Source organism: Histoplasma capsulatum (genome assembly GCF_000150115.1).
Source record: "Histoplasma capsulatum G186AR genomic scaffold supercont2.5, whole genome shotgun sequence".
In the NCBI taxonomy this organism is placed as follows: domain Eukaryota; kingdom Fungi; phylum Ascomycota; class Eurotiomycetes; order Onygenales; family Ajellomycetaceae; genus Histoplasma; species Histoplasma capsulatum.
In genome coordinates, this window is record NW_025544805.1 from 202,031 (window position 1) to 216,463 (window position 14,433).

Consider the following 14,433-nt stretch of genomic DNA (forward strand, 5'->3'; position numbering starts at 1 on the left):
CGTTCGTCCCTGCCACCTCCTGGGGATGAGCAGATACAAATGACCAATTTAGAATTAGGCTCTTTGGCCAACTCAACCTTCTATTGAGAGTATTGCCAAATAGGAGTCAATAAAGCTACGTTTCAGGCGAAAACTCAATAAATCACAGTCAATAATACACAGAGCTTCAGCCAACTTGAGGAAAACAAATAAGGCTTAAGAATAGGTGTCAGCATTTCACATCTGCCCAATCACCCAGCCGAAGCATCACCAAACGACCCAGTTCAGTTGAACCATCTCCATGCCCGCCGATATTCTCCAGATCCCGAAGAATTTTCTCAATGTATTCGCCAGCTCCAGAGAGGTGTAGGATATGGGCAATGGCACTGCGAATTGCAAAGAACCGAGGCAGGGGTGCATCAATTGTACAGTCCACTGAAGGATAGAGCGTGCGAGTAACAGAAAGATCGGGAAAAATCTCAGGAAGAAATGGTTTCACTTGATATGTGTGCAACTGGGATGGGACAGGTTCGAAGAAAATCTCAAAGCCGCCAAATAAGGTGTGGAGAGAGGGGGAAAGAGTGATAGCATTGAAGGGTCGATCAATATCAATCCCTTCAATGAGCCGTACGACACCGTGGTCAAACATATCAAGAATATTGAGAGTGGCTCTTTTGGATTCACTCTAAATGCATCAATTAGAAAAGCACCGAGTGTAAAAAAATCTCTCAAGAAATATATTTACCAGTTGGGAATCATGACCTGATTTCATCAAGGCGTGAGGAAGGATATGAGCTACTTGTAAACTGTCAAATGGCTGTCCATGAAGAGGATTTCCTTCTTCATCTTGAGCGTCAGTGCCATGGTTTTTGAACCGTTTCAAGGCTTCTGTCAAGTCGAACTTGTGTGATATAACACAACGATAATGGTCTCGGATCAGACAGGCTCCCCGAAGCATGCTCAGTCGGTCTGGGGTTTCAACATATATTTGCTCACCGTCTATTGCTCCCTGGACGGCTGGAAGTGGTGCAGGGGAGGGCTGAGAAGTATGTAGGCCGGCTGCTTTCACTGTCATAGGGTTAGTTCAAAGATTCGACAAATGAAGCAGGACACGATTGAACAGGATAACAAACAAGGTGTGAAAAAGTTGTCCAAAAGAAAGTCGGCAAATTCCATCAGGCGCTCGCGTAAATTGTCTGCCACATCTTCATCACTGAAGTCAATCGCTTCCCCGTCGACTGAGAAACCCAACCAGTTAACAATGGCCGATAGGACCATGTCCTGGGATAAGTCGGAGCGCGCATATTCATAGGTATAACGGAGAAGGAGAGGGCGGTTGTATTTGACGAGACTTCGATCGTGTGGCGTGTTACAGTGGTCAATGATGGAGTAGAGTTTGGTTCGAGCTCGCGTGCGCTGATCCGGCGTGAAGTGCTGACAGGCTGAGAAATCAAGAATAGCTTCCAGTGAGGACTGGTGTCGGTAGGGGCCCATGTTGGAGCCAGGTTAAGTAACAAGCCATCGTCAAGAATTCACAGAAAGAGCTGGTAACAATGGTGAGGGATGTGTTTCCTGCGGCAGCGCGACTGGATGTCGTCATCGGCGATCTGGTTGGTGCGCATCTCGTTGGCAGCCACCTCGGCGCACGGTCCCGCCCAACGGCCACACAGCAACGCAGATTGAAATTCCATGAGAAAAAAGAAAAGAAAAAGAAAAGAAAAAACTCTAAACTGTGGTGTGGGGCCTGTGGGGTTTCATCTCTAAAATTAGCAAAAACCAGAACAACGAAAACCTAAATTTAGAACTGGTGAAACGATCAAGCATCCTCGTTTGCATTTAGTAGTAGTACTTCCTGATTCTGGTGCTGCTTGAGATCTCTCTCTGAGGGTTAGCACAGCCAATCTAGCACTTGGATAGAATACCGACCAATCAAGCAAGGTATGAGCATGATTTTTTAATGATCGTGGTGACGATTTCACTGGAGGATAGAGAGGTATATGTCTACGTTTGCTCTGTTGCACCAACACCGCGTGCTGGAAAATCATTGCAGTTGAGCAGTCTCGGGATATATCTGCATATACATACGTGCGTGTCTGTGCTACATGTACTGTACACAGAGCAGTATCGTGGCATGTACGAGGACTATTCCAGGGTCAACCGCTGTTCGCAAGGGAAAATAAAAAGTCATAGGTCCGCGAGGGGATGGATCTGGCGCTAGTTCGATGGCGGCCAGTCTCTTGGAACAATGAGCAAGGAACCTTTTTTTTTTCGTTTTTCTTTTTCGGTTCAGAGAAATGGGCTTGCTCTAATCGTCATTTGCATTAGAAGGGTTGATCCTGACTCTGGAAGGCGGGGTACACATCGGCGCAAGCCATCCACGCTCAACGTTGGTGGAAAGAAGTGAAAAGACCGACAGTAGTCAACCTGTGGCCAGATCGATAATACATTGCCAGCCAAGAATACGCGGGCGGCTCCATAGAGATTCCCTTCCTAGAGATCAAGTTTTGACTATCAACGCACCGTTGAAAGCTGCTTTGGATATCTTGCTGAAACGTCACACCGTTTCAACACACCCGTTTCAAAGCCGTAGGCCATGAAGGCAACAGCCTCCGAGGGCCATATCTATCTGGCCATGGTGGAATACCGGTGATGACGTCTGTTGCTTGGATCTGCTCACTACCTAGAAAGGCTTGACTGTTCAATTAGGGTTTCAATGTTTGGAAGCTTCCCTGATTTGGGGAGGGTTTCCTAGCGGTTCTGCCCCTGTGCGACGGCCATTCCAGCTCAAGGAGCCAGAACGAGCTGGGCATCGGATCGAGAGGCGTCTCCAGTGAATAGCCGCAGTGGTCTGTGAGAGCTAGAGTAGAAGAAAGGGCCGGGGATGCGTGCAAGATAAAGGAGTTGAAGGGGGGTGTTTTATCACATTGGGGCGCCAAACCCAAAAAGGCACAACTATCTTAACTAACCAGATCGAGTAGTTAATTAACAGCTTCGTTAAAACAAAATATATGATAGCTAGAGCAAATACTAAACCCCATTTGATCGATATACATTCATCCTTTAGCTTTTGAAAATTCTCAATCATGCCCCCTCTTTCTCCAACGGGGAAAACAGAAAATAATGCATGAAACCCCTCAGAAAAATTCTTATTTATACACTTCAAATCAGAGACAAGGATAAGGATATACTAGTCAATATAGTTAACAAGAGAAAAGAGAAAAATGCCCCTGGATTAGGCTACGGGCAATTATGGCTTGAATCTATTTGAATTGATCTTCCGTCACACCTTTGCCCATGGCGCTTGTGCTGCTGATACCACCGGTGACCATCTTCAGTAGCTCGTCGACATAGTTGGCACCACTCCATTTCTGGTGAGTAACAACGTCGACGCCAAGCTCCATCTCCGGCTCCTGGACAAGCTCGCCGTATGCGCGCATACCATTCTGGGCATACGCTCTGGCGAATTGGTCGGAGATCAGGGCGGTGGTATGGAGACCGGCAAGTGTAATGAATTGCCAGCAGTACCCAAGCTGTCCGAGGCGGCGGATGTAGGTTTCCTGCTCGTCGCGTGGCATAGCGGCCTTCCAGTTGAAAGAGGGTGAAAGGTTGTAGGCGAGTCTAAAAGACGGGATTGTGAGCATGAGCAAAGGACAAGGAAAGGTGTAGCGAGTTTGGGTCTGAGCTATGCAGGCGCAACTTACTTCTGCTCGGGCCAGACGGCGTGGACTCCGTCGGCAAACTCCTTGGCCTGGGCGTAGTCGGGAAGCTTGCTCTCCATCCAAATCAGATCAGCGAAAGGCGCAAAGGCCACAGCACGGTTGACAGCGCACTGGGTGCCGCCACGGTAGCGGTAGTAACCCTCCCGGGTTCTGGCCGAATCCCAGTTGAAGTAGATTTCTGAGCCAGTAAGCGCCTTGGCGATAGCGCGAGCCTCCGCATTGCTCTTGCCCCGTGCATCACGCAAGAATTTGTCGATTAGGGCCTGCTTGTTGGAGGCAGAGCCGGCTTTTATGTGGTCGATCACGGCCTCCGAGAAAAGCTTGAGGCCGGCCTCGGCGTTCCATTTGTCCTCAATTTCCTGAAGCTGGGCCCCGGACTTGCCGGCTTGTTCGGCAGCGATCATCAGGTCGTTGAGTGGCTTGATATTTGGATTTGTGGAACCGACAACGAAGGCGTGATCCCGGGGGTCGATAGTGGATGTGATGAGGGTTGCGGCTTCTGAATCCGTTCTAGCAACAGCCAGGAGATCGGTTCCTACTGTGACATTAATATCTTTCCTACCTTCCAGAATCACTGCTAGGCGAGGATAACCCACCCATAATGTCTGCCTGGGCTCGGATGGCCACAAGTCTGTTGATATGCTCGCTAATGGGAACTAAGACCTTGCCCGCCATGTGGCCACACTTTTTGGTCCCAGGAGCTTGATCCTCGATATGGATACCCGCAGCTCCGCGTTCGATGAAAAGCTTGGTCAGCTTCATGATAGCGGTTAAGCCTCCATGGCCGGTATCAGCATCCGCAATGATGGGTCTCAGATAGTCAATGTGAGGAAGGGAGGCGCGTTGGGACTTGGGTGCCCTTAATCTTTCCTCGCGCTGTTTGCGGTCATGGAAAAGCTGAGCCATCCATAGTTGATTAACCTTGTTGGGTACAGTGTTCTACATAGTCATTAGCACGGAACGAATTCGCAAAAAAAAAAAAAAAAATCATTCATGGTCAGCGGCAGCTCACCATTGGGTAATCCGCAAGATCGGGGGAAGGTTCATCGGTCGACGACGCGGTGGAAGAACTCTGCCAGCCGGAGACGTAGACAGTGTCGAGGTATTTCACCATCTGGGTAAGCATTGTAGGTTCCAAACAACCGTAGGTGAAACTGGCTGTTTTGTTCTATGAGACAATTGCCAACTGGATGAGCACTCCCATTCATATCAAAGCATTGAAATGAAAAATAAAAAATTAAAAAAACCAAAATACCGCGAAGTGTTCCTCCAGGAGTTTCCATAGCTTTTTACTCTGAACATTTGACGGATATTCAATCTTCAAATTCCCCCTCTTAGCCACAATTTGTTCGGCAGTGAACGGCCTTGTGGTGTAACGCCATCTCGAATCCCGCCACCATGTTTTGACGGCCTGGACATCAGCCAGGTATTGCTGCTCTTCCTGCTCAATTGAAGCCATGATGGGTGTTAATCTTATGAACCAGATTTAGGATCCAAAAACCAGCAAATATTGTATGCATTAAAAACATATAAAAATAAAAACAAAAATAAAAATCCCGATGGCGGGGGAGTTCCTCAGTATTTAAAATCGGTTTCACCTCCGACGTCACGGGAAGGCTGCAGCCAATGGCAGCGCACCAAAACGGCTGCCCCAAAGGCAAGGTCTTGGCGATGGTCCCGGATAAATATCAGAATAAATATCAGAAGCGTTCAGTCTCCAGCTTCGACTCGAAGCTCCAGGTAGTCATTAGCCTTGCGGCGGCAGCGATTCCGTGGCAGCGAGCAGCGAGCTAAGGTAGAGGAAAGCAAAGAAGAAGACTGAAGGTGGCAGCCGTTTATCAACGAAACACGCGAAGGACTTGATTCCTGTTCGATCGTGAGTCAGCGCTGAGGCCAGGAGGGGTCTTGCTCCGAGGCAAAGAGTGGGCGCGGCGCTGGTCCCGAGACAAAAGAGCGTTTTCGTCCCGGTCCCGGCGAGCCCAGGGATCTCTCTGTTATGGAGAACATCGCCCTCGGCCAAATGGAGCTGGGGTTATATTCCGCCAAACTTGAGCCCATCATCGAGTAGTGGCACAGTCCCCCGCCCATTGTCGAGTTGGCAGGGGAGTGTCCTGCGAGTAGTTCTGACCGAGTCCTTGTGCAAGTTCCTCCTCCTCACTGTCCTCATCGTTGTCCTCGTTGTCGTCGTCGTCGTCGTTGAGGAGAGTATCACCAGTATCACCGGGTAAAATTACGGTAATTATCATACGGCCTAGGATAGCCGATCATCGATCCGGGCTTTCACGTGAAAAACAACCGGCATCAGCATGTGCTTTTCAGTGGCTTCTCACCTCCAAACAAACAGCCTCCACATGGCGTGTGATCAGTGTTCGGGGCGAGGGCCTAGCATCGTCCTTTTCCCTTCCACGGATGAAAGGACGGATTGCTGTGAAGAGGAGACTTCTTGATTGATTGATCAACATTCGCATTTACAGTTAGTTAGTGCTCACCAACAGCAACCGATCGATCCTACAACACTGAATTCCCGCGGTGGCTGGTCCACGCGAATCAGAGCGGGAGCAAGACCATTTGTATCAACACCAAGGTTCCGTCTAATGAACATTATATTGAGCGGCGAAGGAGGTTATTCCATGGATGCTCTATGGGTCTGATATTGTTAATAATGGCCACTAAGCAAAATCGGTGAAATGAAGTTTCATATCCTTCAGCGGATGAACATATATGGATGAACCCTTGAACCGAATCCTCAACTCCTCCACTGGCTCTCACCAGATGCGAAATCGTCGGGAAGTTCAAAGTTGTGTTGAACGCCCCTTCTCTCAACCGCCTTTCGTCTCTCAACCGCGTCGTCTATCCAGCGTCGAATGAACCCCTGAAAGGATATCGCGTACGCGGAGCATTGACATAAGCTCGCTGGCTGTCCATCGCAGTCGATGTTGCTGAATTAAGGTCGCCGATGTCTTGTGCACGTTCCGCTTGGTGGTCTTCGCTCTGGCGCCGTACGACGTATAATTATCACGTTCATGGATGGTTAGAGAATCGCCCTCTGATACGTGAGCTGATGGGCGTAGAAGCTCCCCCATATATTCTACGGCACGCTACGATCAATGGTTTGAGATAATTCGCTACTTGTATGCAAAGTAAGGGCCTTCCATGTCGTTCGCTCACGGATCCTGCCTGCTCCTATCCAAATAGGAAAACGTAGCAGCTAATCCGCAAAGAGCAAAGACATAACTAGGCAAGGAGCGGCATTTAGATCCCATATTGATGGACCGCGTATGTTTGATGGTACTATTATCCAAGAGGTACTCGGTAAGCCTAAACACCGCGAGAAGGACAATAGGCAATTAATATTAAAACTCAAGGTAGAGAGTCTCGAATAAAATATGCACGGATATCAATCTCGAATTTTTGATAGCTATTGAGTTGCAGGACATCAACGGTATCTTAACAACGCAATTAATTTAGTCAAGTACATAATTTGAGCAAGGATGAAAGTGTATGCTGAATAATGCCAATTTCCAAAAGGATAGTTATATGTACCAATTAACATGGTTTATCATGTATGTAATCGTGGGAGTGGTCACTCAGGTCGCAAGAAAGTTTTCCAAAATGGTGCATCTAGCTTAAAAAAAGTCGAATGATTATAAAATTAACCCACGTAGCTAATATTGCACCGCTGTAGCTTTGCTGAAAGTCTCATAAGGAGTGCAAGCGCCCAGTGCGCGTCTCATATGAGCGTTGAGGAACTCAAGACCGTAGACGAAACTTGCATTAACCCAGCCAAATCTGACGAAGAACAGCAGCACAACTCGTTAGAAAATTATAAAATCTGCGTGAAAAAGGGAAAGAGAGCTTGAAAAGGCAATATGGGTTGTCCATCACTCACCCTTCTCGAGACACGCCTTTAAAATCCCCGCCTTGATTCCCATACTCAGCTTCCACCTTATGGGGATCAATGGGCCGTGTCACATCATACTTTTCCACAACGGCACCATTGAAATCTACAAACGCTTTGATGATCATATAGAGCCATTTGTATGCGAGTCTCTCCGCTTCGTCTTGGTATCCATAGCGAATCAGCCCTGACCAGGCCAACATCTGCTGAGGCGCCCACCCGTACGGATAATCCCACTGTCGGTTGGGTCTGTCGAGCCCGATGGGGCCTCTAGACTTCTCAGTCCCTGAGACCAGCCCACCGTATACCTCGAATTTAGGAAGCGCTTCATTGACTAGCCTTGAAGCCTGATAGGGACTCGCCACTCCAGCCCACATAGTCCAAAACGTGGTGGCACTCTCATAGTCCGTTCTCACTTGCTCCACTGTGTTGTAGTCAAAATACGTCCCCTTTCCTTCATCCCATAAATACTTGTCCATCGCCGCCTTCCTACGTCTAGCCCGGCGATCCCACACCGCCGATGACTCGAATCCATGTTCGGCATTTTGCGGGGTCCTAAACTCGGTCGGGATGGAAAGTTTATCTCCGAAGAAATCCCGTATCGTCCTGGCGATGTCGACTTCATATTTATAAAGGAGAGAATTCAGATCGACCGTGGCAAGGTTCGCGCAGACCTTCTCAAGGCGGTAGCTGGTGTCGTGCCCGGATTCCCTTACAGCACGGTCATGGAGGAAGTAGTCATCTAGCTCAGGATCCTTGATCTTTCCGCTGTTGTAGCCCTTGACGAATTCCTCGAAAGAGATTCCCAACTTTTTAGCATGCGGCATTAATAGATGATAGAAATGAGAGGATTCGGTTTCAGGCGGCACTCCAAACCCAGTTGGCCGGTACCTGGACAAGCCCGTAATGGGGTCATATCTTGGCTCCGCCATCCACACTGAATAGTATTCTTTGATAGCGGACAAAATGGCCGTGCGAAGGAAATCCTTGGCGCTCGGGTCCGCTTTAATGCGATCATAAACTCGAAGAGCCATGTCAGTCAGGAATGGTGGCTGGGAGCGGCAGAGATAGTAAGAGCGGTTGGCGTTAAGGATCTTTCCATAATGCCGAATGCAGAAACAAAAATTTATGACCATACTCTTTGCGAGATCCACTCGATCACTCACAAACAGCCCCAGAGACTCCATATAGCTATCCCATCCATAGAACTCGTTGAAACGACCACCCGGTACGACGAACGGAACGCCCCTGAGATCCTTCATTCCGGTGTTTGTGTCGATGTATTCCTCCATAGCCAAAGCGAGGAGTCCAGGTTTCTCATTCAGGTCCTTCACGTACTCGGCAGTAGGGCCTCCTTCCGGGAGGTACTGAACATCGAGGCGTAATTCAGGTTGAGCGTCGGCAATTCTCTTATAATATTCGTACTGCTCGGGCGCTCCCGGAGGAACATATATACGGGGAACTGGGTCCGCAGTCCAGTCTTTAGGATCTTCTGCAACGGCTACAATATTGGATCCGTCAATTCGGCGCGTAAGTGCATTCCAGTAGCACTTTTTGATAAGGCGGGAGAGTCTGGCGACAGGGTTCTCATTCAGGCGCTGCTCGTCGAGTATAATGTGTTTCCGGCCATAATCCTTTGCTAGTGTGAGTTCCTGAAGGAGGTTCGAAATCATATATGTTCCTCGCAAATCGAATCGATTGTAGCCATTCGATGCCGCAGTGCCTACTGCAAATACCTAAGGAAATTGGTAAGCGGTAATCCCACCCAGGAGAGATAGCTGTTATTCCCTTACTTTTGGTCCCTGATCATCTATTGTTATTTGTACGTTGTGGTCTGTATCCTCACGTTCCAGCAATGTCTCCAACGTTGCGTCGACATCGATGAGGAATTTACGGCTTTGCACTCGTTCATCTATATTGAGTTACCGCCATCAGCGTCATGATAGCAAAACAAGCACAAGCAGAATCAGCAAGCAAGTGCTTACCATGGCTTGTCCGTCTTGACGGAACATTGCCGATAAAATCACGGAGATCAGTAAGATCGAATCGTTTCAGGCTCTGGGAGAATCGTTAGATTTTACACAAAATGAAAAGGAGAGGGTATTATTCTCTGCCAGAGATAACGGGAACAAATGTTACTAACAGATGACAACGTCCTTCGATGGGCCTGAGCATGTTGCTTTAGGTGTTCCTCCTGGCCGTAATATATATCAGGCTCAGAGAAGGGGTCTGCATCGGAAGATCGCGAGGAACGCCGTCGGTGTGCACACAGAGAATGTTCATCTACCGGCACGCTCATGATACGATGTTCGGCATAGAAAACGCAGCAAAAAGACGCCACCAACTGCGTCCGCTGGTGCTATGTGTTCCTTTTTCGGAGGGATGCAAGTGTTTCAGAAGAATCTTCACACAATGAATGACCTAGACAACGGGACAGTAGCTGTGGAATTTGGAGATGATATTCCAAAATTCCCAGGGAAGTTAATGAGATCATAAATATGGGGAAGCTTCTTTGTGGCCAACAAACCCTATATGAGAAGGGCGTGGTGATGTAATTAAGCTCACAAGGTCCACCAAATCCAACCAACTTTCGTGTACTGAACATGGATCAACAAGGAATTTCACATCCGTTGAAGTATGCCACATATCAACCGTACATGTGGAATTCGATGACATATCAGCAGGCCTTGCTGGCAATTGCCATCTTGGTGGGGATCAGTTCCGCCATAGCAATATCAGGTAAATACTAGTACTACACCATTAGGAGGAAAAAAAAGAGCTGGAAATAAGCGCAAATATTTAGATCGTAATGATAACTAATTAATTTACATATCTTCCATTGAAAATTTCAAAGCGGTAACCAAGTAAATAACTCAGAGAGTGTCTATCGTTTCATGAATTCGATTCAGCTACATCTTTGCATTGATGATACTGCCTCCATCAAGCGTAATCGTGGCGCCATTAACATATGATCCAGCTCTACTGCTGAGGAAAAGACATGCTCCGGCAACATCCTCTGGAGTTCCAATGCGACCCAATGGAACGCCAGATTCGATCACATTCTTGTACTTCTTTAGTGTCGCAGCCATCATCTTACTTTCGAACGGCCCGCAGGCCAGCGTGTTAGACCTATATGTAGAAGTTAGCAAATCAGGAAACAGCTCCATGTGAGTCCTGGGTTGATCGCAAGGGCCTCACGTTATATTCCGTCTTCCAAGGTGGTTTGCTAGGACACGGCTGAGATGGTGTAGGCCGGCCTTGCTAGCGCTATATGCGAATGTTTCAAGAGCAGGGACCCTTAGTCCATCTATGCTGCCAATGTTTATGATTCTTCCAGGGTCGCCGTCACTCGCGGCTTTTTCGAGGAGTGGAGTGAATAATTGCGTGACTTCGAAAACACGCTGCAAATTCAGGGTTAACACCCTTGTCCACGCAGAGGACGGGTATTTGTCGTAGGGCTACACAACTTCCGATAAGCACTGAATTTTGGCAATTTGTACTCGCAGCTTCGATAAACATATTCGGAAGCTGCGGCATGGCAGAGGCAACTGGAACGGGAGAGTAAAAGCGTATTCTTACCGCGCCCCAATTGGAACCCGCATTGTTAACCAAGCAGTGCAATTCTATGAACCCATAACTTAGTTACCAACGAAGCAACATGACATACCTTTTCTGCGATAAGGCTTGATAGGATGGATATGCAATATCAGATTAATATTTGACGAATTGTAAGGACGACATACTGTTTTCTCTCTTAGAAAACTCGTCAAACAGCTTTTTGCACTCCTCCTCATTGTATAGATTCGCCGGTAAGCTAACAGCTTTTCCCTTTGCTAAAGCATTCAGCTCCTTGACCGCTTTGTCGCACGCAGGAGCATCACGACCGGTGATATAAACAGTAGCACCGTTGGTGACGAACCCCTCAGATATCATACGGCCAACACCTTTCGCACCACCAGTAATGAGGACAATTTTGCCCTATAAATACATGTTGTTGTTAGCATGGAGCTCAGATTGCCGCTACGATCCGAGCTGAGGTGCAAATTCAGGCTTACCTTGACATCGAAGAGATTTGAGGAATCCATTGTTGGGGGCCCTGTCAGAATATGTCAATAGTACAGAATCCCCTTCTATGTTGCTTGGAAGAAAGTGAGAGTGAACGGCATAGCCAGAGTGAACAGCATAGCCGAAGCTCATCCTTGACAGAACGGTTTGCCGACTTCCTAAGAAGCCATGGAGAAAAGCCGAGGCCTGTCGGACTCGGTGAAACAATTAATCCGATGAGATTTTCACAATGAGCTAATGCCTTGGTTAAGTTGGAACTCAGGAACCAAACTGGCCTCGTTATACCAGGAACTATCCTATTGACAGTGCCTGGAGCCATCGCAGATAATTCTATACCTCCCAAGCTGCATCCCTACCTGCTCGGGGCTCCGTTATTCGAGATGGAGGAATTGCAAGCTAGACATCGGAAAGAATTGAAGGATTTGCAGGGACGCATTACTCAAAAGAAGAAGTCTGCTACGAAGAAGACACGCAAGGGCATTAATGACGAGTGCGAGCGTCTCCAACGTGAATTGCTTGACAAGCAACATGCTGAGATATCTGCCCTCCTTGGTGAAGCGGAGCCACAAGCTGATGACCGTGACAACCTCGACCTGGAAAATGGTGCGGGGCACTCAATACAACCAACAGCAGACGATGACATAAGCTTGGTTCACTTAACCTCTCATATTTACAGCTCCGATGCTCAGATCACATCATCTGATGTACTAAAGGAGACACCTAAGAAGAAACCAAATCGTCAAAAAGCACGTCTAGCGCGGCGCGCAGCTGAACAAGAGGCCGAAGCTGCGAGAGCCGCAGAGGAAGCGACCCATCAGACTGATCATCGGGGCAATGAGAGGAAGAACATGGATGCAACTTTTTCTCGTCTTGGGCTAAAAGAGGAGGAAATCAGTCCCGACGGACATTGCCTCTACTCAGCTGTTGCTACTCAACTTGTGAACAATGGTATTCCCTTGAGCGCGATGCCTCCAACTACTGGGTTTACAGATCCCAAGCCGGGTGGCGCAGCTGGATATCATATTGTTAGGGATGTGACAGCTAGTTATATCACGAACCACGCAGACGATTTTGCACCTTTTGTCGAAGAAACTTTACCTGAGTACGTCCGCAAAATAAGAGCCACTGCAGAATGGGGAGGGCATCTGGAACTACAAGCCATTGCTCGAGCATACAATGTTCATGTTAATGTTGTCCAAGGAGATGGGCGAATTGAGAAATTCGAACCCCAAAATAGCAACGAGGAGGACGTCAAGACGATATGGCTCGCCTACTATAGACATACTTACGGGTTGGGAGAACATTACAACGCCTTAACAAAAGCTTCTTGAGAAGCAATATGTCTGATTTGAAATTATATACAAGGGAATTGTTTCGAATATCGCCATTAAATGAACGACGATATTTTCTCAACCTCCACCCGTCCCTTTTCAGAATCAACTGCGGTGACGCCAAATTGCTACCCAGTCCTGGACATTCCCGTCATCATCTTTACCAACTTCATGTGTCCTCTCTGGTTGCCAATGCGCGACGCGCTCTAGTCCATTAGGGCCCACTTCTTTCAGCGGATCCGTTATAATATGGCCGTTCTCATACGGGATCTCCTCCCCTGGATGGCTGAGATGTTCCATGTAAGCTGCGGGAGGAGATGCAAATGGAGGACCACCTGTGGTTGGGTCCTTCGCGGTAGGAAACTCTAGACAGATGAGGTTTCCGCGCGGTGATGGTGCTAGTAATTGGGTCATTCGGGCGGCCCATTGTGGGCGAAGAAGCGGGTTCAATGCGCAGAAGAACTAAAGTACAATGGGGACAATATCATTTCCGATATGTTAGACAGGGTTTCGTATCAAATCCAAACTTCCGGTGTCCTAGCATGTACTTGTAGGGAACATAACCTCCTAAAAAATGGCGCCAGCAGATTATCGCACAAAGACAATCTTACCGTATAATCATATATAAGATCAAACCCTCCCTCTCCAACCCCAATCGTCTTCAACCAGTCATTCTTGAAAAAGTCCCCTCGGACAAAGGTAACTTTCCCCTTCCCTATGCGATCATCCCGAACCGGAATATTATCCGCAACCCTAGCAGCATTCCGACAACAAATCTCCACCGCGGTATCGCTGTATTCCAACCCATACGCATCGTATCCAAACTCTGCTAGCAGAAAAACATCGAATCCCCGCCCACACCCGGGAACAAGCGCCTTTTTCCTCTTGTTGCCAGTCCTATTTGTTGTGTCATTGTCATCTTGAAGCGCTGTTCCCAGGAATCCGCCGCGCTGGACAAGGGTGTCTTCTAGTGCGGGGTTATGTTCCCCACGATCCCATGGAGTGGTCTCATTCTTCCACAGCTCATCCCACCCTTCAACCTGCTTTTCTAGTGGGAATTTGGAGAAATGCTCGCTTAATTTGGGTTGGTAAACTGATGGTTTCGACATGGTGCACATTCTGCTATCAGCTCCGGAGCTCGTAGTAAAAAGCGGTAGTGGTGAGCGGGAACAGTAGATGTTTTCGGGTCAAAGAAAACGGCTCATTACCTCATTCTTTAGCATTGCTCGGCTCCAACCGGACTTATAAGCTATTCTAGTTGGATCTGTTTGCTTTGGTAGGGTATCTAAGCTTCTCTAACTTCTAATCGGGAAATTGGCAGGATGGGATCTGATGAACCATAATGTGAATGTGTTAATATTGAGTGACTATTTATTCTTGCTTCTTTTCTCTCCCTTTCTTCCCCCCCCCCCCCCCCCCCCAACCATCTCAACTGGTCTCA

General features: G+C 48.0%; 6 protein-coding genes across 6 annotated transcripts; 1 reads left to right on the forward strand and 5 right to left on the reverse strand.

Annotated features, from left to right (window-relative positions):
* Nucleotides 1–2,882: 2,882 nt before the first annotated feature.
* Nucleotides 2,883–5,245, reverse strand: HCBG_04000 (isocitrate lyase; the record flags this gene model as incomplete). Its single annotated transcript, XM_045431049.1, has 5 exons — nucleotides 2,883–3,597; nucleotides 3,681–4,233; nucleotides 4,295–4,637; nucleotides 4,711–4,866; nucleotides 4,954–5,245. 5 exons carry the CDS (start codon nucleotides 5,155–5,157, stop codon nucleotides 3,240–3,242), a joined length of 1,614 nt encoding a protein of 537 aa, XP_045287602.1.
* Nucleotides 5,246–5,445: 200 nt separating this feature from the next.
* On the reverse strand, nucleotides 5,446–6,300 carry HCBG_04001 (uncharacterized protein; the record flags this gene model as incomplete). Its single annotated transcript, XM_045431050.1, has 3 exons — nucleotides 5,446–5,564; nucleotides 5,827–5,949; nucleotides 6,192–6,300. The coding sequence occupies 3 exons, from the start codon at nucleotides 6,298–6,300 to the stop codon at nucleotides 5,446–5,448; spliced, it is 351 nt and encodes a 116-aa protein (XP_045287603.1).
* Nucleotides 6,301–7,363: 1,063 nt separating this feature from the next.
* Nucleotides 7,364–9,895, reverse strand: HCBG_04002 (alpha,alpha-trehalase TreB/Nth1; the record flags this gene model as incomplete). The annotated part of the gene is made up of 5 exons (XM_045431051.1): nucleotides 7,364–7,487; nucleotides 7,588–9,332; nucleotides 9,390–9,508; nucleotides 9,582–9,654; nucleotides 9,740–9,895. The coding sequence occupies 5 exons, from the start codon at nucleotides 9,893–9,895 to the stop codon at nucleotides 7,364–7,366; spliced, it is 2,217 nt and encodes a 738-aa protein (XP_045287604.1).
* Nucleotides 9,896–10,505: 610 nt separating this feature from the next.
* On the reverse strand, nucleotides 10,506–11,681 carry HCBG_04003 (short-chain dehydrogenase/reductase; the record flags this gene model as incomplete). Its single annotated transcript, XM_045431052.1, has 5 exons — nucleotides 10,506–10,725; nucleotides 10,795–11,054; nucleotides 11,176–11,219; nucleotides 11,340–11,574; nucleotides 11,652–11,681. The coding sequence occupies 5 exons, from the start codon at nucleotides 11,679–11,681 to the stop codon at nucleotides 10,506–10,508; spliced, it is 789 nt and encodes a 262-aa protein (XP_045287605.1).
* Nucleotides 11,682–11,829: 148 nt separating this feature from the next.
* On the forward strand, nucleotides 11,830–12,992 carry HCBG_04004 (OTU domain-containing protein 6B; the record flags this gene model as incomplete). Its single annotated transcript, XM_045431053.1, has 2 exons — nucleotides 11,830–11,859; nucleotides 12,042–12,992. 2 exons carry the CDS (start codon nucleotides 11,830–11,832, stop codon nucleotides 12,990–12,992), a joined length of 981 nt encoding a protein of 326 aa, XP_045287606.1.
* A 105-nt stretch (nucleotides 12,993–13,097) lies between these two features.
* On the reverse strand, nucleotides 13,098–14,101 carry HCBG_04005 (uncharacterized protein; the record flags this gene model as incomplete). Its single annotated transcript, XM_045431054.1, has 2 exons — nucleotides 13,098–13,454; nucleotides 13,604–14,101. 2 exons carry the CDS (start codon nucleotides 14,099–14,101, stop codon nucleotides 13,098–13,100), a joined length of 855 nt encoding a protein of 284 aa, XP_045287607.1.
* Nucleotides 14,102–14,433: the final 332 nt, after the last annotated feature.